General features: G+C 44.9%; 2 protein-coding genes across 10 annotated transcripts; one reads left to right on the top strand and one right to left on the bottom strand.

Moving 5' to 3' along the window:
• Positions 1–61: 61 nt before the first annotated feature.
• On the bottom strand, positions 62–5,697 carry LOC124464706 (zinc finger protein 23-like). 3 transcript variants are annotated; one of them, XM_047016507.1, is made up of 7 exons: positions 5,653–5,697; positions 4,672–5,000; positions 4,365–4,466; positions 4,167–4,262; positions 3,571–3,681; positions 2,947–3,115; positions 62–2,854 (listed from the first exon to the last, which is right to left on the bottom strand). In XM_047016507.1, exons 2-7 carry the CDS (start codon positions 4,912–4,914, stop codon positions 135–137), a joined length of 3,441 nt encoding a protein of 1,146 aa, XP_046872463.1. In that variant the 5' UTR covers positions 4,915–5,000; positions 5,653–5,697; the 3' UTR covers positions 62–134. The 3 variants fall into 3 exon arrangements, with proteins under 3 accessions (XP_046872463.1, XP_046872462.1, XP_046872464.1); XM_047016506.1 differs by lacking the exon at positions 5,653–5,697 and having other exon boundaries at positions 2,989–3,115; positions 4,672–5,086; XM_047016508.1 differs by lacking the exons at positions 62–2,854; positions 5,653–5,697 and having other exon boundaries at positions 3,031–3,115; positions 3,608–3,681; positions 4,672–5,086.
• A 2,048-nt stretch (positions 5,698–7,745) lies between these two features.
• Positions 7,746–16,628, top strand: LOC124464708 (zinc finger protein 91-like). 7 transcript variants are annotated; one of them, XR_006955747.1, is made up of 12 exons: positions 7,746–8,160; positions 8,366–8,467; positions 8,570–8,665; positions 9,151–9,261; positions 9,717–9,885; positions 9,978–12,638; positions 13,895–13,972; positions 14,347–14,514; positions 14,644–14,738; positions 14,889–15,027; positions 15,310–16,199; positions 16,360–16,628. XR_006955747.1 is itself a non-coding variant. In XM_047016513.1 (11 exons), the coding sequence occupies exons 1-11, from the start codon at positions 7,918–7,920 to the stop codon at positions 15,339–15,341; spliced, it is 3,852 nt and encodes a 1,283-aa protein (XP_046872469.1). In that variant the 5' UTR covers positions 7,746–7,917; the 3' UTR covers positions 15,342–16,628. The 7 variants fall into 7 exon arrangements, 5 of the variants coding, with proteins under 5 accessions (XP_046872469.1, XP_046872471.1, XP_046872468.1 ...); XR_006955746.1 differs by having other exon boundaries at positions 15,310–16,263; XM_047016513.1 differs by having other exon boundaries at positions 9,717–9,843; positions 15,310–16,628.
• The last annotated feature ends 3,396 nt before the right edge of the window (positions 16,629–20,024 follow it).

The raw sequence follows: 20,024 nt of genomic DNA, 5'->3' as shown, positions 1-20,024 counted from the left end.
TGCTGTAACTAAAGAGTATGAATGATGCTATCTGAAAAAGACCACAAGACTAAGAAGATGCTGATGTTCATGATTTATTTTCACTGGTACCAAACATTCTCCACCCAACTTCAGCAAAGAGTTCTCTAGGGACATCAAAAGCGGGGGTCGACTACACAAACGTGTTTTGTCAAGAATGCCTTCCGTTTTGAACTCTTCCCACAATCTACACAACTGAAGGTCTCCTTGCTGTGAGTTTGTAAGTGTCTATCTAGCGATGCCAGGGTGGACAAGCGTACCTGGCAGATGTTGCAAGGATATGGCCGCTCTGCTTGATGCACAAAACGAATGTGACATTCCAGGAATGACTTTTGTTTGTAACTTTTGCCACACTCTGTGCAAAGGTGGGGCCTAGCATCATCGTGGCTGAGCAGGTGAGTTTTCAAAGCATATGCTGTTGCAAAACCTTTACCACAGGTGTCACAGAGGTGTGACCTATCAAAATGCGTTTTTATATGATTCCTCAAGCTTTTGTTGGTATTGAACACCTTGCCACAGTACTTACAGGGGAAGCCGTCTCCTGTGTGATACAACATGTGGACTTGAAGTTTCTTCCCCGTCATGAACACAGCATTACAATGGGAACACTTGAAGCTCGCGATTTCTCCTGCCGGCTCTCTGTCCAACATGGTACGATTACGGCGCGTGGGCCCACAGTTTACTACCTTGGCCTGATGTCTGACAAGATCCTTCTTGCACCCGAAGCTGTGGGAACAGATGCTGCAGCTGAAAGGTCCTTTTACATGTCTCCTCATGTGCTGATCCCGGCTCGATTTATTGAAAAACCTCTTGAAGCACACAGAACACGTCCGGTTGTCCACGATCACACCGGGGGGTGGACCCCGGACGGAGGTTTGGTTCTGGGGGGAGGCGGTGCTTCTGTGTGGCTGAGGAGACTCTGTGTCACTCTGGCTCGGGGCCGAGCCCTGGCTACTGTGCGCTAGGTCCTTCTGGCCCGGCTGCAGGTTCTGGTGGATCTCTTCCCCACAGTCTTGCTGCCGGCTGGGAGACTTCCCCCCCACACGTGTGTCTGGTCCATGCCCGTCCTCAGAGGCCTCACCACTGCAGCCACGCAACTGGCTCTCCATGAGGTCTTCTACAGAAGTTGACTGAAGGTCGCTCTGCTGACCAACGAGGATTGTCTCCACACTCTGGCTCTCTGAAAGCTGGGTAGATTGAACGTAGCCTTTTCTGCAGGAAGGGCACCTTGTCCAGGACATACAGTTGAGACTGTGTTCCTTCATTTCATCAAAAGAGGTCAATGTTTGCCCACAAGGACACGAGTGAGGGTTTATGTTATGCTCCAGTTTCAGGTGCTCTGCCATGGTGTGGGTGTCTTTGAAGGTCTCGTTACACAAAAGGCAGGTTCTGTGGGATCTTTTAGGTACCACTCTGAAGGGTTGTCCCTGACTGTGGAGAGTGGTGGAGGCAGCTGATGTCGAGTGTGTGGTGCTGTTGACCTGCTGTACCCCAGTTTCGTTCATACAGGATGCCTCTCTGGTGTCCGGGCCAGACGTTTCCCCAGGACACTCTGAGCTTGGAGGAGCAGGATCAAATCTCTTCCCACAATCACAGCACAAATAAATCCTCTTCAGACACATTTCAGTGTGTTTCTCATAATCGGATTTAACGTAACACCTCAAGCCGCAGCCATCGCAACGATGTGGAACCTCTCTTGCCAATGGCTCACCATGGTTGCGTATGTGTTGAGTTATTGAGTTACGGTGGAGCTTCTTGTTGCAAATGGGGCAGGGTCGTTTGTTCTTCTGCCCTCCACGGCTAGTGGAGGTTTTCTGCTGAGGTAGAGTCCCTGGTTCTGACTCGATCTCTACGGACGATAAAGACGACACAGACTTGTCATCCTGCTCCCAATCTGAATCATTGTTGTGACTGGACACGTGACAGTCCTCCTGGTGTTCCTCCAAACTCTCAGAATCATCAAATTCTTCCCCACACCCTGTGCAGAAGTGGGGAATCTGCTCAGCATGAACGATCATGTGTCTGGTAAAGTCCTTTGCATTGGAAAAACTCTTCCCACACTGGGAGCACGTTTTCACACGCTTCCCAGCATGCAACGCATCAACAGAGGGAGAATCCTGACCTGTGCGGAGAGGGGACAGCCCTCCTCCTTGCTCTTTGGCCACAGCTTTGCCGGGATCCTCAGACCGAGATGTCGGTGACATCCTACAGAAGTCACTCTTGCGAGAAACAACCTTTCGTCTCATCCGCTGTGGATGTCCCTCCTCCCCCACCCTCGCCCTCTTCTTCTTCCTCCTGTCTGGTTGTTGTGCTGTTAAGGTGGACTCCAGCCCAGACAACAGCTCATCAGTGACTTCCATCCTGTATAGAACAACCTGTGGTTGATGGAGCAGACAGGAAATAACTGTTGAAGACTCGTCCATCACCATTCCTTTGGTTCTGGTAGTTTCTTCTCTAGTTTCCAGGTTTCTGTCACTAAGAAGAGTGTTACAAGCCAAATCTGTTTCTTCATCCTTTGCAGTCTGCAGTTCAACTGCTGTGCCATCCTCCTCCTCCCTCTCAAAGTTGTCCTCTGGTTCCTCCTCTGGACTAGAAGGTCCAGTTTGGACGCCCATTGCTTGATCAGCACTTATCCTCTGAGCTTCTGTGTGACTGGATTCTGACCACAAAGGTATAGCTGACTGGATGCAAGACAAGACTGGACTTTGAACACCAGGACATCCCTCCTCAGCCTCTGATTGGACCTCTGAGTCGTCATGGACACCCAAGTTGTCAAGCGTCTCTAGGCAGGACTCAGAGAGCGTACAGAGGATGTAGTTGTCTTCAGGTACATTACCTAGAGAAAGACAAGTTCATTATGCTATTTATTTAAATTGGTCTAAATTTGGTCAGCAGGTCTAGAACCGCACACCTTTAAAATATTACAACCTGACAGGTGTAGACTTGAAGCAGACTTGCTGGATCTCCTACCGTTGGTGTAGGAATGTCCACCTGTATTGTTATGGTTCAGAAGAAGGGTGCTCAAGGGCTTCAGGTAACACCCAGACTGCTGCAACTCCTCCAGGACAGAGGGGGCAGAGCTGAGAAACGATGACACCTACAGCAAAAGGAGGAAGCAGGAAGAAAAATGGAGCACCAGCAGACTTAACATTAAGTCATTAGGTTGTGAAAACCCACAGTTATTGTTCATTGTTATCATCGTCCTCGAGGTGAACGGTTGTCCTATCTGCTGTTTGCTAGCTGTAGATGTACATTTACATTTAGTCATTTAGCAGACGCTCTTATCCAGCGACCTACAGTAAGTACAGGGACATTCTCCCCGAGGCAAGTAGGGTGAAGTGCCAACGTCATTTGGCACATCCGGGAATCGAACTCGCAACCTTTTGATTACTAGGCCGCTTCCCTAACCGCTCAGCCACCTGACTCCCCCGCAAACAGATATCTAAATAAAAGAAGATAACCCTTTAATGGTAGACATGCAGGTGTGGTGTTTGTGAGGCACCGCTTTGGATAAAAAACATCTGATGAATAAATACATTATTATTATTTTACCTGTTTAAGGGTTGGAGTAGGAAGAAGATTGTCCAACCTGGAGAGAAACTCCCACACCAGAGTCTGAAGAGCAAAGTCATACTTGGGGCCAAACTCCTCTGGAAACATGTTCTGGGGACGAACATGAAACAGGAAAAGATGGTTTCCACCTACAAAGTGTTTACAGGCCTCAGCCTAAACTAGGGGTCGACTGATATAAGTTTTTCAGGACCGATGTCGATATCAATTATTCCAGATCAAAAAGACCGATAACCAATATTTGAAACCGATATATATGTTTAGTTTAAAAGTCATAATTCATGTCAAAATTAAGAATAAAAAGGCCTCTGACAAAAACTCTCTTAAATTATTTTAACAATTTCTTTAATTCTGAAAACTGTTAATAATAACAACATTATTATTAATAATAATAATAATAATAACAACAACATAAAAAGTGCAGGGAGCATCCAGCAGCATTCTGTAAACATTTTGTAAAACTTAAAGAAGTAAATTGAAACCACAACAAGCAACAAATGAACAAAAAAAAAAAGTTAATTTAAATCATTTAAAATAAAAGAATTGGGCGGTGCAGTGGTGATGGATGGATGACTTACCTGGAAGTAGTGTTCTCTCTGGGCTGGCTGTTCCAGCAGGGTTTCAATCAGCTTCAGAAAGTGTGACACTGATGTTTCCACGTCTTTATCAGAGATCTGTGGAAAAAGATGTTTCCACCCGTCATACATTGATACGTTACTCGTGCGATTGTAAAGAAACTGAACAAAATATGAAGTATCACAGCGGATCATGTTCACCTCCTGTCCCATGTGGATGGCGCTGCAGGTCCTTATCCTGTCTAGTTGCTGCTGGATGGTCTCCGAGTCGAGCAGGTCAGAAAGGCACAGCTCCAGAACCAGCTGAAGTTGAAGCATTTCTGATTACGCTTAAAACATACATTTCAGGGCATCGATTATGGAATGAACTGACTGACTGTCTAGCTAGCTACTGCCTCGCGTCTTTACCAGAAGGCTGACCAGTTCCAGTATGAAGGCTGTAAAGGTAGCTAGCTTCCCTAGCTAGCTAGACACCATGAAGACTGTGAAGCTAGCTAGCTACACGTACCCGCGCTCGCAGCCCCATGAGGAGTTGGACCGTATCTCGGTAGCTCATCAGATCCGGGATGACCGCTAACACCTCGGTAACAAACGTGTCCAGCACTCCGTAGTCTTGGACATTACCCCTCTCAACGACTTGCCATAGTGCTGCAGATACCAACCTAACAGGCGGAACCAAAACACGGACGGACGACACTGGAATAGTGGAAGAAATTATCTCTGTAATATCCATGTTTGCTCGTATGCTCATACTACGCCAGCATAATGAGAGAGTACTAGCCCACGGTACTTTCTGCTGATGCTTTAAAGCAAGGAACTTGGGACGGGGCTGAATGCCTTGGTCAGAGCCAGAGCCATAGAAAAAGAGAGTTGCGACACGCTTTGATCTCGCCGACACGTGATCACGTGGTTCATGTAGCTCGCTGTAGTTCCCCACTGCTGTCAACTTTTTTGAATGGTTTTCAATGGAGCTGGCCAACGGAAGTCGCTTTCTCAGGCAAATTACGAATGAAACAGGCTCAGTTGAAGAAATCCGATATTCTGGCTATCTTCAGCTGACTCTTATCTACATTAGGCAGTCCTCGCTGACGTTTTTGGTGAACAATGGAGTGAACTACAACATGTGTGAACACTCACTGCCAGTGAAACGCAGGAAAAAAGCTAGAGCTTTTTTGTCACGTGGTTCCGGTAGCTCACTGTAGTTAAATGAAAACCCACTGCTGTCAACGTGTTTGAATGGTTTTCGGCGGGACCGACAGCAGCACCATCTCGATTCACGGATATTTTCGGTATATTAACACAATATCAATTGGTTACTGGTGTGTTGTATCATGTATGTATGCTACTTTATTAACATGTATGTATAACATTAACTCATAATGCATAACGCAATATTGTGAACTACTACGCCAGCATAATGAGAGAGTACTAGCCCACGGTACTTTCTGCTGATGCTTTAAAGCAAGGAACTTGGGACGGGGCTGAATGCCTTGGTCAGAGCTAGCAAATGACCGTGTTCTGTCTTCATGTGGGTTCTCACGATTTGAATTGTGCTCTTTATTTCCAAAATAAAAGTCCTGTTTTCTGGACTAACAGCGAGAAACCAGTGTGGGCAAAATACAATGCAAAAAATAAATAAAGGAACTGTTTTTTTTTATCAGGGTATGGCATGAACTCAATTGCACTTCTCTGATAATGATCTGGTCAGTTTAGAAGCAGAGGGGGTAGTTAATCAGTTTCCGCTGCATTGATGTTGATGGAATAAACAACAGGTGCACTAGAGGGGCAACAATGAGACGACCCCCGAAACAGGACTGGTTTTGCATGTGGAGGCAATTTCAAGTTTCTCCCTCTTGACTGAAAAAAATTTAAGTGTATTTTGCCAGAAAACGGGACTTTTATTTGGGAAATAAAGAGCACAATTCAAATCGTGGGAATCCACATGAAGACGGAACACGGTCATTTGCTAGCTCTGACCAGAGCCATAGAAAAAGAGAGTTGCGACACTTCCATAGACTCCCATTGTTATCGAGGAATGCGGAAGTTAAGCGTGTCTCATGCAACCTATAGTTCCAAACATTGTATTTTCCACCGTTGAACCCCATTCATTTTCAGTGTCTACGAAGTAAGTTAGCTGGTAAATTGATGAAAATCATGCATTTTTTCATATTTCAACCACCACATATCAATTGTTATGAGTAGTATTTCATATGGCCAACTTAAGATAAACATTTTCGTAAGATTATAGCTTGTTAGATTCTAAATGCAGTTAGAGCTGTTAGAGCCATATATGGCTTATGGGGTCCGAAGCAAGTGAGCTGGTAAATTGATGAAAATACTGCATTTTTTCATATTTCAACCACCACATATCAATTTTATTAGTAGTATTTCATATAGCTGTAGAGAAAATGTATTGTAAGATTATGGCTTGTTAGATTATAGCTTGTTAGATTCTAAATGCAGTTTGCGCTAGACTATAGTAGAGCTATGCAACACTTTTACTGTAGCTAGCTAAAGAGCATGTGTATCAACCAGAAGTTCGTTGGTTTATAGTCTGTCAAATTAGTTCAAGTTATTGGTGTTCTTTGGCATACACAGTTTACAGAATCTGCTCTTATTAGCCTATAGTACATCTGATTATAGCTAGCAACAATGAATTGCAGATTAAAGCCTTGGGTCCCCTATCGTCCAGCAAAGCTCGGCAGGAATTTCAGGTCCACTCAATAGCTAGCTACTGTAGTTAGTTAGCTCAACTAGATGCATCTACTACTGCGGTCTAAGTTTTGTGAAAAGCAGACATTAAGATCACCTGCTCACTACAAACAAAAGGAGTGGAAGAACACTGGACATATTGTACAATAAAATGTTTTATTGAATTGCAGTTGGTTGCCTTGTATATTCTGTTCAATTTTTTTCTATTGAACAGTTGCCGGTGATCATGGTTAGATTCAACTTGCATCAAGTACAAACGTGTTGTTAATGTGGTAAATTGTAAGTGGGCTGATGAAGAAAATAAAAGTTGAACAAATCCCATTTACTTCAACAGTCGAAGGTTAAACGTTAAGTGGAACAATATAGGCTAGCATAGCCATTTCCAGCTCTGCTTCACAATATTGCGTTATGCATTATGAGTTAATGTTATACATACATGTTAATAAAGTAGCATACATACATGATACAACACACCAGTAACCAATTGATATTGTGTTAATATACCGAAAATATCCGTGAATCGAGATGGTGCTGCTGTCGGTCCCGCCGAAAACCATTCAAACACGTTGACAGCAGTGGGTTTTCATTTAACTACAGTGAGCTACCGGAACCACGTGACAAAAAAGCTCTAGCTTTTTTCCTGCGTTTCACTGGCAGTGAGTGTTCACACATGTTGTAGTTCACTCCATTGTTCACCAAAAACGTCAGCGAGGACTGCCTAATGTAGATAAGAGTCAGCTGAAGATAGCCAGAATATCGGATTTCTTCAACTGAGCCTGTTTCATTCGTAATTTGCCTGAGAAAGCGACTTCCGTTGGCCAGCTCCATTGAAAACCATTCAAAAAAGTTGACAGCAGTGGGGAACTACAGCGAGCTACATGAACCACGTGATCACGTGTCGGCGAGATCAAAGCGTGTCGCAACTCTCTTTTTCTATGGCTCTGGCTCTGACCAAGGCATTCAGCCCCGTCCCAAGTTCCTTGCTTTAAAGCATCAGCAGAAAGTACCGTGGGCTAGTACTCTCTCATTATGCTGGCGTAGTATGAGCATACGAGCAAACATGGATATTACAGAGATAATTTCTTCCACTATTCCAGTGTCGTCCGTCCGTGTTTTGGTTCCGCCTGTTAGGTTGGTATCTGCAGCACTATGGCAAGTCGTTGAGAGGGGTAATGTCCAAGACTACGGAGTGCTGGACACGTTTGTTACCGAGGTGTTAGCGGTCATCCCGGATCTGATGAGCTACCGAGATACGGTCCAACTCCTCATGGGGCTGCGAGCGCGGGTACGTGTAGCTAGCTAGCTTCACAGTCTTCATGGTGTCTAGCTAGCTAGGGAAGCTAGCTACCTTTACAGCCTTCATACTGGAACTGGTCAGCCTTCTGGTAAAGACGCGAGGCAGTAGCTAGCTAGACAGTCAGTCAGTTCATTCCATAATCGATGCCCTGAAATGTATGTTTTAAGCGTAATCAGAAATGCTTCAACTTCAGCTGGTTCTGGAGCTGTGCCTTTCTGACCTGCTCGACTCGGAGACCATCCAGCAGCAACTAGACAGGATAAGGACCTGCAGCGCCATCCACATGGGACAGGAGGTGAACATGATCCGCTGTGATACTTCATATTTTGTTCAGTTTCTTTACAATCGCACGAGTAACGTATCAATGTATGACGGGTGGAAACATCTTTTTCCACAGATCTCTGATAAAGACGTGGAAACATCAGTGTCACACTTTCTGAAGCTGATTGAAACCCTGCTGGAACAGCCAGCCCAGAGAGAACACTACTTCCAGGTAAGTCATCCATCCATCACCACTGCACCGCCCAATTCTTTTATTTTAAATGATTTAAATTAACTTTTTTTTTTTGTTCATTTGTTGCTTGTTGTGGTTTCAATTTACTTCTTTAAGTTTTACAAAATGTTTACAGAATGCTGCTGGATGCTCCCTGCACTTTTTATGTTGTTGTTATTATTATTATTATTATTAATAATAATGTTGTTATTATTAACAGTTTTCAGAATTAAAGAAATTGTTAAAATAATTTAAGAGAGTTTTTGTCAGAGGCCTTTTTATTCTTAATTTTGACATGAATTATGACTTTTAAACTAAACATATATATCGGTTTCAAATATTGGTTATCGGTCTTTTTGATCTGGAATAATTGGTATCGACATCGGTCCTGAAAAACTTATATCAGTCGACCCCTAGTTTAGGCTGAGGCCTGTAAACACTTTGTAGGTGGAAACCATCTTTTCCTGTTTCATGTTCGTCCCCAGAACATGTTTCCAGAGGAGTTTGGCCCCAAGTATGACTTTGCTCTTCAGACTCTGGTGTGGGAGTTTCTCTCCAGGTTGGACAATCTTCTTCCTACTCCAACCCTTAAACAGGTAAAATAATAATAATGTATTTATTCATCAGATGTTTTTTATCCAAAGCGGTGCCTCACAAACACCACACCTGCATGTCTACCATTAAAGGGTTATCTTCTTTTATTTAGATATCTGTTTGCGGGGGAGTCAGGTGGCTGAGCGGTTAGGGAAGCGGCCTAGTAATCAAAAGGTTGCGAGTTCGATTCCCGGATGTGCCAAATGACGTTGGCACTTCACCCTACTTGCCTCGGGGAGAATGTCCCTGTACTTACTGTAGGTCGCTGGATAAGAGCGTCTGCTAAATGACTAAATGTAAATGTACATCTACAGCTAGCAAACAGCAGATAGGACAACCGTTCACCTCGAGGACGATGATAACAATGAACAATAACTGTGGGTTTTCACAACCTAATGACTTAATGTTAAGTCTGCTGGTGCTCCATTTTTCTTCCTGCTTCCTCCTTTTGCTGTAGGTGTCATCGTTTCTCAGCTCTGCCCCCTCTGTCCTGGAGGAGTTGCAGCAGTCTGGGTGTTACCTGAAGCCCTTGAGCACCCTTCTTCTGAACCATAACAATACAGGTGGACATTCCTACACCAACGGTAGGAGATCCAGCAAGTCTGCTTCAAGTCTACACCTGTCAGGTTGTAATATTTTAAAGGTGTGCGGTTCTAGACCTGCTGACCAAATTTAGACCAATTTAAATAAATAGCATAATGAACTTGTCTTTCTCTAGGTAATGTACCTGAAGACAACTACATCCTCTGTACGCTCTCTGAGTCCTGCCTAGAGACGCTTGACAACTTGGGTGTCCATGACGACTCAGAGGTCCAATCAGAGGCTGAGGAGGGATGTCCTGGTGTTCAAAGTCCAGTCTTGTCTTGCATCCAGTCAGCTATACCTTTGTGGTCAGAATCCAGTCACACAGAAGCTCAGAGGATAAGTGCTGATCAAGCAATGGGCGTCCAAACTGGACCTTCTAGTCCAGAGGAGGAACCAGAGGACAACTTTGAGAGGGAGGAGGAGGATGGCACAGCAGTTGAACTGCAGACTGCAAAGGATGAAGAAACAGATTTGGCTTGTAACACTCTTCTTAGTGACAGAAACCTGGAAACTAGAGAAGAAACTACCAGAACCAAAGGAATGGTGATGGACGAGTCTTCAACAGTTATTTCCTGTCTGCTCCATCAACCACAGGTTGTTCTATACAGGATGGAAGTCACTGATGAGCTGTTGTCTGGGCTGGAGTCCACCTTAACAGCACAACAACCAGACAGGAGGAAGAAGAAGAGGGCGAGGGTGGGGGAGGAGGGACATCCACAGCGGATGAGACGAAAGGTTGTTTCTCGCAAGAGTGACTTCTGTAGGATGTCACCGACATCTCGGTCTGAGGATCCCGGCAAAGCTGTGGCCAAAGAGCAAGGAGGAGGGCTGTCCCCTCTCCGCACAGGTCAGGATTCTCCCTCTGTTGATGCGTTGCATGCTGGGAAGCGTGTGAAAACGTGCTCCCAGTGTGGGAAGAGTTTTTCCAATGCAAAGGACTTTACCAGACACATGATCGTTCATGCTGAGCAGATTCCCCACTTCTGCACAGGGTGTGGGGAAGAATTTGATGATTCTGAGAGTTTGGAGGAACACCAGGAGGACTGTCACGTGTCCAGTCACAACAATGATTCAGATTGGGAGCAGGATGACAAGTCTGTGTCGTCTTTATCGTCCGTAGAGATCGAGTCAGAACCAGGGACTCTACCTCAGCAGAAAACCTCCACTAGCCGTGGAGGGCAGAAGAACAAACGACCCTGCCCCATTTGCAACAAGAAGCTCCACCGTAACTCAATAACTCAACACATACGCAACCATGGTGAGCCATTGGCAAGAGAGGTTCCACATCGTTGCGATGGCTGCGGCTTGAGGTGTTACGTTAAATCCGATTATGAGAAACACACTGAAATGTGTCTGAAGAGGATTTATTTGTGCTGTGATTGTGGGAAGAGATTTGATCCTGCTCCTCCAAGCTCAGAGTGTCCTGGGGAAACGTCTGGCCCGGACACCAGAGAGGCATCCTGTATGAACGAAACTGGGGTACAGCAGGTCAACAGCACCACACACTCGACATCAGCTGCCTCCACCGCTCTCCACAGTCAGGGACAACCCTTCAGAGTGGTACCTAAAAGATCCCACAGAACCTGCCTTTTGTGTAACGAGACCTTCAAAGACACCCACACCATGGCAGAGCACCTGAAACTGGAGCATAACATAAACCCTCACTCGTGTCCTTGTGGGCAAACATTGACCTCTTTTGATGAAATGAAGGAACACAGTCTCAACTGTATGTCCTGGACAAGGTGCCCTTCCTGCAGAAAAGGCTACGTTCAATCTACCCAGCTTTCAGAGAGCCAGAGTGTGGAGACAATCCTCGTTGGTCAGCAGAGCGACCTTCAGTCAACTTCTGTAGAAGACCTCATGGAGAGCCAGTTGCGTGGCTGCAGTGGTGAGGCCTCTGAGGACGGGCATGGACCAGACACACGTGTGGGGGGGAAGTCTCCCAGCCGGCAGCAAGGCTCTGGGGAAGAGATCCACCAGAACCTGCAGCCGGGCCAGAAGGACCTAGCGCACAGTAGCCAGGGCTCGGCCCCGAGCCAGAGTGACACAGAGTCTCCTCAGCCACACAGAAGCACCGCCTCCCCCCAGAACCAAACCCCCGTCCGGGGTCCACCCCCCGGTGTGATCGTGGACAACCGGACGTGTTCTGTGTGCTTCAAGAGGTTTTTCAATAAATCGAGCCGGGATCGGCACATGAGGGGACATGTAAAAGGACCTTTCAGCTGCAGCATCTGTTCCCACAGCTTCGGGTGCAAGAAGGATCTTGCCAGACATCAGGCCAAAGTAGCCAGAGTAGGCTGTGGGCCCATGCGCCATAATCGTACCATGTATGACAGAGAGCCGGCAGGAGAAATCGCGAGCTTCAAGTGTTCCCATTGTAATGCTGTGTTCATGACGGGGAAGAAACTTCAAGCCCACATGTTGTATCACACAGGAGACAGCTTCCCCTGTAAGTACTGTGGCAAGGTGTTCAATAACAACAAAAGCTTAAGGAATCATATAAAAACGCATGTTGACAGGTCACACCTGTGTGAGACGTGTGGTAAAGGTTTTGCAACAGCAGTCAATTTGAAACAACACCTGCTCAGCCACGATGATGCTAGGCCCCACGTCTGCACAGAGTGTGGCAAAACGTATAAACAGGAGACATATCTGAAGTCACATATTCGATTTTCACACCGCGGGGAGCGACCATTTCCTTGCAACCTTTGCCAAATGCGTTTTGTCGACCAGGCACACCTACGTAAGCACATGAAACGACACAGCAACGAGAGTTTTGGGTGTGCGCATTGTGGTAAGAGTTACAAACACAAGGAGTACCTCAAGAAACATGTTTGTTCAGCTGTCACACGCTTTTGATATTAGTTGAAGTCTTTGTCGCAATTTTTTTTAAATTTGACACTTTATCGTGAGTTATTTGTAGCAACGAAAATGTATCATTTGTCAACAAAAGGGGATTCTACACAACAGAGTTGCAATGCGTAATAAAAAAAATATTTATTGAGCAATGATGGCCAATTAATGATAACATCTGTTGTGTAGGGAGTGTGTGGGAAACTATTCCAAACTATGTATCTTAATTTTACAATGAAACTTTGAGACACATTTTAAATCCAAATCTAAATCGTGAATAATTTGTGAATGTTTGGTTCTTTATATATGTATATTTGTGTTTAAAATTAACATTGTATGACACGTTTTCATTACTCTGTAAAGCACCCTTGGGTGAGTGTGAGAAATAACAGTTTGCTTATTTAACTTGAGTAGACATTAGCTACAACGTACACTGTATCCAGTCTGAGTTCAAGTGGAAAGATGCTGTCTGCTCTGTCTGAAGGACTAGGAGTGCAGAGCTCTGAACTGAGATGTGTGTGTGTGTGTTAGGGGCGAATCTAGGTTCCCACTTTTGGGGGGGCTAAGCCCCTAGATAAAACCTGTTATTTTTCCTGTGACCCAGCAAAACTATGGGGGTCTGGGGGCCTGTTCCCCCAGAAGAAATGTTAGAAAATATCCTTTTAAATAGTGTCCTCTAGTGGAGTTTAGGAAGATAAATTAACACGTTTAGATTTAAAATATGGAGAAAAAAAATTGGGGGGCTAATGAAACTTTTGGGGGGGCTCCAGCCAAAATAGGGCTAGATACGCCCATGGTGTTTGTAAACATGCGCACACGTCTCTGCCTCAAACGTGACTTGTATCCATGGAAACGGTAAATATCCGTGCTCTGTAGTTGACTTCTTCAGGAAACAAAAACAATTAATCGTGACCTAGATTAACGAAGTTAGCTAATCAAATACTGAAGTCTAAGGTTTTGATTTACTGACAACGGCTACAAGTAAAGAGTAAAAGCCTGTTTAATTTTAAACTGAACTACTGTAAACTATGCAGTCGTTTGAAGAACATTCAATATTGCGATATGCTTTAACCGGAGATCTCAGAGGTCTTCAGGAATATTTGGAAACCGTCGAGAGTTTATCAGTATCAGACAGAGATTCTCCAAAATATTTATTTAAGGTAAAGGATGAACTCGGCAGGAATGCTTTTTTTTCAGCATGCGCGCTGGGAAGAGAAGCTATCGTCCGAGAACTGGTTAAACATGGAGCAGAAGTCAATGAACTCACTGTTAGAGGTATGCATAGTCTAGCTGGCTTCACAGTTGACGTGACAGATAATGTCTAACTATTTTATATAACCAATCAAATGAGAATAAATACAAAGTGCATTTTCGTTGAAAATGCCATGGTAGTAGGTCTTCCGTCAGTGAATAGAGCCAAGACCGTAATCATAATATATATTGGAGGGGACAGATCCCCCTTAATATTCAAATCTGGTCAAAATATCCCCCCCAATTTACTGATATAAGAATATAAATGTGATATGACAGCCAACCACGCACGCTGTCCAAAATAATCATAAAAAATGTATTCGTCCCCCCCCATGTTGACTCCATGGCTACGGCCTTGAATAGAGCTAGTCTAACGTTCTCTGTAAACTTATTTCCAGGTTATTCCCCGCTGCATTGCTCTACTCTCTGGGGCCAGCTAGAAACAGTGAAAACTTTGGTAGCGCTGGGTGCCAACATGCAATTGAGGAACTTCCGAGGGGAACGAGCCACTGATGTTGCCTCCCGGTATTTAAAAACGGATTGCGCTGAATATCTTAACTGGGCAGGTGAGTTTCTGAGACGGGGCAAGCGAGAACGAGAGCGCGATGTATTTATATTTGAGAGAAACACACTGAGAATATTATACATATTTCTGTATGAATTGAAAATGCAGTCATTTACTTCATCTGCTGCAGAGGCTAAGCAGGACTTGGTGTCTTACATAACTCACGTGAGAGACACCGTTTCCGATCCTGACAAGGTTCAGGGCAAACTTAGCAAAGAAGATAAGGTAAGATAACGATCTTACAACAACATAACATCAACATATTAATAAACTTTCATAAATGTAACCAATGATAAGTTCCAGTAAGCATAAACTATAAAGCAGTATTTTTTTGGGTACAGTTAGCTTAAATGTTTCGTTGTCCTCACAAATTAGAACATGTGCACGAGTATCTGTACGGCAAAGTATGACTGGGTGCAGACTGCCAAAGACCCGTCCACCCAGGAATTCATTGACCAGAAAAGACGTATTGAGGAGACACTGTCACCTATTCTCTCCAAACTCGCTATTCTGTGTAAGTAAATCAGGTTTCGAAGGGACCCGACAGATCTGTAACGAGATTTTTTTTTACTGTTGTTGATCACACGCTGTTGTTTTGTATTTTTTATTTGTAAAATATACAGCATTAAAAGCAAAAAGTTGTCTGTGGAGTTCAAGTGTGTAAGACGGTTAAAAACCCAAGCCTACCTAGCCACCACCACAATCATATTTTGCCACACATTTTCCCTCAGCCATCAGGGCCATGGTAATGCATGTGATAATCTGTCAATAATTCCTCTCTCTCTTTTTTTTCCAGTTGACGCCACAGCTAAAACAATGAAAGCCTGAGACACAAGGTTGAGGATAATCCCTGTGGAATGACTGAAGTAAAACCCTGCTCTTTTCTAAAGGCTCTTTCATGCCGGGGACAAGCGGACCACTTTGTCTGCTGTTCTGCTTCTTCACCACAGGGTGTCACTGTGTTGCCGTCTGCAATGAGGAGGGAACGCATAATTACCTTCTCTAACGTTATGATGGCCCTTGTACAAGTCTTTTTATATTACGTTTATCTAAGTCTGTAGGAATAGCCGTTCGATTTGTATCTCTGCATGGTATGCTTTTATTGTCAATTGCTTCCTTTGTTACTCTATATTATGCTCAAATAGAACTGGTGTGTGTGAGGGGTCACTTTCAAGATGAATTCACTGTGTCTGCTGTCAATTACTACCAGGTCACTGTGTCCCACAGCCTCCAAACCATATATATATATAAAGGCCTTTATATATATATCTATGCTCCAGACTGCTATGGTCTTCCAGCGAGCTGCTGTCCTCTGGGTTCATCCTGCAGGGGAGGTGCTGTCCTCTGGGTTCATCCTGCAGTGGAGCTGCTGTCCTCTGGGTTCATCCTGCAGGGGAGGTGCTGTCCTCTGGGTTCATCCTGCAGTGGAGCTGCTGTCCTCTGGGTTCATCCTGCAGTGGAGGTGCTGTCCTCTGGGTTCATCCTGCAGTGGAGGTGCTGTCCTCTGGGTTCATCCTGCAGTGGAGCTGCTGTCCTCTGGGTTCATCCTGCAGTGGAGGTGCTGTCTTCTGGGTTCATCCTGCAGTGGAGCTGCTGTCCTCTGGGTTCATCCTGCAGTGGAGGTGCTGTCTTCTGGGTTCATCCTGCAGTGGAGCTGCTGTCCTCTGGGTTCATCCTGCAGGGGAGGTGCTGTCCTCTGGGTTCATCCTGCAGTGGAGCTGCTGTCCTCTGGGTTCATCCTGCAGGGGAGGTGCTGTCCTCTGGGTTCATCCTGCAGTGGAGGTGCTGTCTTCTGGGTTCATCCTGCAGTGGAGCTGCTGTCCTCTGGGTTCATCCTGCAGGGGAGGTGATAACTTATCATCACAGACACTGGTGGGACCTTGACTCGACTGCCAAACACAATCCTGGCCTCGAGTTGCATCAGCTGTGGAACCTGTTTCTCCTCGCTGTATTGTCTGACTCCCGATCAGCTTTCATTCTTCATGTCAGCTTGATAAATGTGTGTGTGTGTGTGTGTGTGTGAAGGTATTTCAGCTGAGGGTGGGGTGTTTGGTTCATTGAAACTTTGCATGTGAGGTTCTTTGTCTATTGAATGTAAAGTCGATTCATACATCATGTCTCTCTGGTTATTTACTACCCACTTCCTGCTTTGAGTGCATATGACTGCATAGTTCTCTGTTGGTCTGGGGCACAGCCTTCTCTGTTGGTCTGAGGCACAGCGTTTATTGTTAAACATTTCTGAGATGGAAAAAGTCTTCTGAACACACCTTTGTCTTTCTGCCAAATCCCAGTGCGGGTCGTCAGCTGGCTACCTGTGTTTCCTGCCCGTGGAAAACTGACAGCCTGTGTAAAACTGACAGCCTGTGTAAAACTGACAGCCTGTGTAAAACTGACAGCCTGTGTAAAACTCTGACAGCCTGTGTAAAACTGACAGCCTGTGTAAAACTGACAGCCTGTGTAAAACTCTGACAGCCTGTGTAAAACTGACAGCCTGTGTAAAACTCTGACAGCCTGTGTAAAACTGACAGCCTGTGTAAAACTCTGACAGCCTGTGAAAAACTGACAGCCTGTGTAAAACTGACAGCCTGTGTAAGACTCTGACAGCCTGTGTAAAACTGACAGCCTGTATAAGACTCTGACAGCCTGTGCTCTGACAGCCTGTGTAAGACTCTGACAGCCTGTGTAAGACTCTGACAGCCTGTGCTCTGACAGCCTGTGTAAGACTCTGACAGCCTGTGTAAGACTCTGACAGCCTGTGCTCTGACAGCCTGTGTAAGACTCTGACAGCCTGTGTAAGACTCTGACAGCCTGTGCTCTGACAGCCTGTGTAAGACTCTGACAGCCTGTGTAAGAGGACTCGCTGTTCAGACCTTCTCTGATTAGTGTTCAGAAAGTCTCTGCATCTCTCAAGTTTCTCAAACTCACATACACACAGCTTGAGAGCGTGAGGGAGAGGGCAGCATGACGGAGGTGGCTAGTCCTTGGGGGACTGGGTGGGGCTGTGATAAGGGCTCTTTTCTGTGAAAGTGCAGACTTACTGTTACTACAGAGAAGGGTGACACAACTGATATGGTTCAACCGAAATGGCGGGAGGATGTGTGTGTGTTAGAACCTCCCAGGGACGTGCACAGGAATTTTGTTGGGCAGTTGCTCTGGCCTGAAAAAAAGCCCCCCCCCCTCCCAAAAAAAAGAAAAAAAATCGCCTGCCTACTAATGATAATAATTCATGTCACGCATTACTTCCGTCATTTATTCTTCTTGTTAAAACTAAATGTTATAAACTAACTATAAGCAGACATGTAGCTTAGCTTTCCTACCAAAAAATTAGCATTTGAAACGGGCTGGTTGTCTGGTAGGCAAGCAAGCCGTCTGATTATTTAGGCTAAACGCGGCAAACTGAGCTTGGATTTATGAAGATTTTAATTGATTTCATAAAACTTGATGATTGTTGTTTGTTATACATTTCAACAACTTAAAACTCACCTTTTCTGATAACGTCAAAGCAGTTTTTATCGACACAGACTAAAACAACCGTGACCGTCTCTTAAGTGCAAGAAAATGCAGGCTCAGGTGGCGGTCGCGTGCAGTACCGCAGAGTAAACAGAGTAGGGGGCATACCCCCTCCCCTTGTGACTTCCACTCTCGTTGCCCATAGGCTTATCGATTGGAAGTAAATAAGGCTAATTTATTAAATGTTTCGGGTGGCGATTTTTCAAATCTAGGTCTACATGAAATTCTGCAGCTGTTTAAATTCACTATTATTTATTTATTTTCCTCGGAGGGGCAATTTGACTCGAGGAGGGCAAAAGGGCAGTTGCCCGGGCAACCTTAGCCATAGCCTGTGCACGTCCCTGGAACCTCCTAACTCTGTGTGTGTTAGAACCTCCTAACTCTGTGTGTGTTAGAACCTCCTAACTCTGTGTGTGTTAGAACCTCCTAACTCTGTGTGTGTTAGAACCTCCTAACTCTGTGTGTGTTAGAACCTCCTAACTCTGTGTGAGTTTGAAGTGGTTGGTCAGGCCCAGGTCTTTGAGGTAGACGGCAGAGATGGCAAAAGTACACACATCCAAGCACACATATCCAAGTACAGATACTCATGTTTAAAAAGACTGGTAAAAGTACTGACTACTCTTTTTCACTCAAGTTAAAGTAAAGAAGTGTGGGCTCTGACATATACTTAAGTAAAAAGTAGCCATGACCTCTTTTAGTGTCACACTGGTAACTGGATCTCACATCATATTAATACACTATAGACACTCAGTGCATTCGCCAGGAATATTTTTTGACACCGACGATGTCAAACATCTAGAGTCCTTTTCAAACCTTTTTTGTTCAGACTTGTTTTTCACACACAGTGACAGCGGAGGAGAGAAACCGAGTACAGTAAACATTGTTGGGAAAATATTTTGCCAACGTTTTGAAAAAAAATGTTCAGCCTTTTGAAATGTTTTTTGGGAACTTTTTTTTTTTTTTTCTCACTTGGCTGTTGGAAACATCTAAATCCACCCTATGTCTCATCCAGTCTTCTATTGACTCAATTAAAACCACAGCACCTCTCTTTTCCCCTCGCCTGGGTCCATATGTGGCCAGCCCTGCAGGTGGGCCTCCCACAGCTACCCTGACTCAGCAGGAAAAACAGTGAGGCGAGGACGAGTTCTTCCTGACAGGAAACTGTTCACCTGGGCCAAAGTCTACAGCTCGGCAGCTGGAGGAGACCAGGCCAGGCCGGGTCAGATGAGGAGAAAGGCTGTAGCTACACCTCACATGCAGGTTAGAGGGAAATTGAAACTGGGAGTTTTGTTCTTATAGATATAAGGGTCGGAGGTGGACAGTATGGACTTGCCCTCATGATGGTGGGGGGAGGGGGGGGGGAGTTTAAACCACACATCCACCTTCCAGACCCCAAGACTTCTAACTCACTGCCTCAATTTTGCTCTGGCACTTAAAACACCACATCGATTTCCACACAACCAGTTCAACAAGAGACACAAAATCAAGTGACGTTCACTTGCCCCACATTGTCGACCAAAGTCGTCAACGGATTGACAACAACCTAAATATACCAGTTAGAGTTAAGTTTGCAGAAATGAAATCCACAGTGTAGGGTATTTTTAAACTGCAGGTGTTTGTGTGGTTGTGTCAACTTTACCTCCACAGATTGCTGTGATCTGGAATGGGTAAATCTGTCTTCCTCCTGGGTGCAGTAAAATATGTTCACATGTTTGAGTTTCACTAATTACAGTAAAGGGTTGCTTCCTTTCTCTGGGTAGATTAAGTCAAATCTCAATTTTCACAGACACTTCTTTTCATCTAAAAGTAACTTGATGCTCATGAAGGGTGTTTAATCTATCAGAGTCAGTACCTGATTCTGTGTGTGTTTTTCTCAGAGCACGGAAATCCTGCATCTAAACTTCATGCTTTTGTATTTAAGTCTGACTCTGCAGTAGGTCTACCTCCCTCTGGTAATTGTTGTTTACAATTGACTGATTTGTGAGAGGTTTGCTGTACTGA

Source organism: Hypomesus transpacificus, unplaced genomic scaffold, assembly GCF_021917145.1.
Source record: "Hypomesus transpacificus isolate Combined female unplaced genomic scaffold, fHypTra1 scaffold_391, whole genome shotgun sequence".
NCBI classification, from domain to species: Eukaryota; Metazoa; Chordata; class Actinopteri; order Osmeriformes; family Osmeridae; genus Hypomesus; species Hypomesus transpacificus.
Note: the sequence above shows the minus strand (reverse complement) of the source record. Positions and strands in the feature narration are given on the sequence as shown.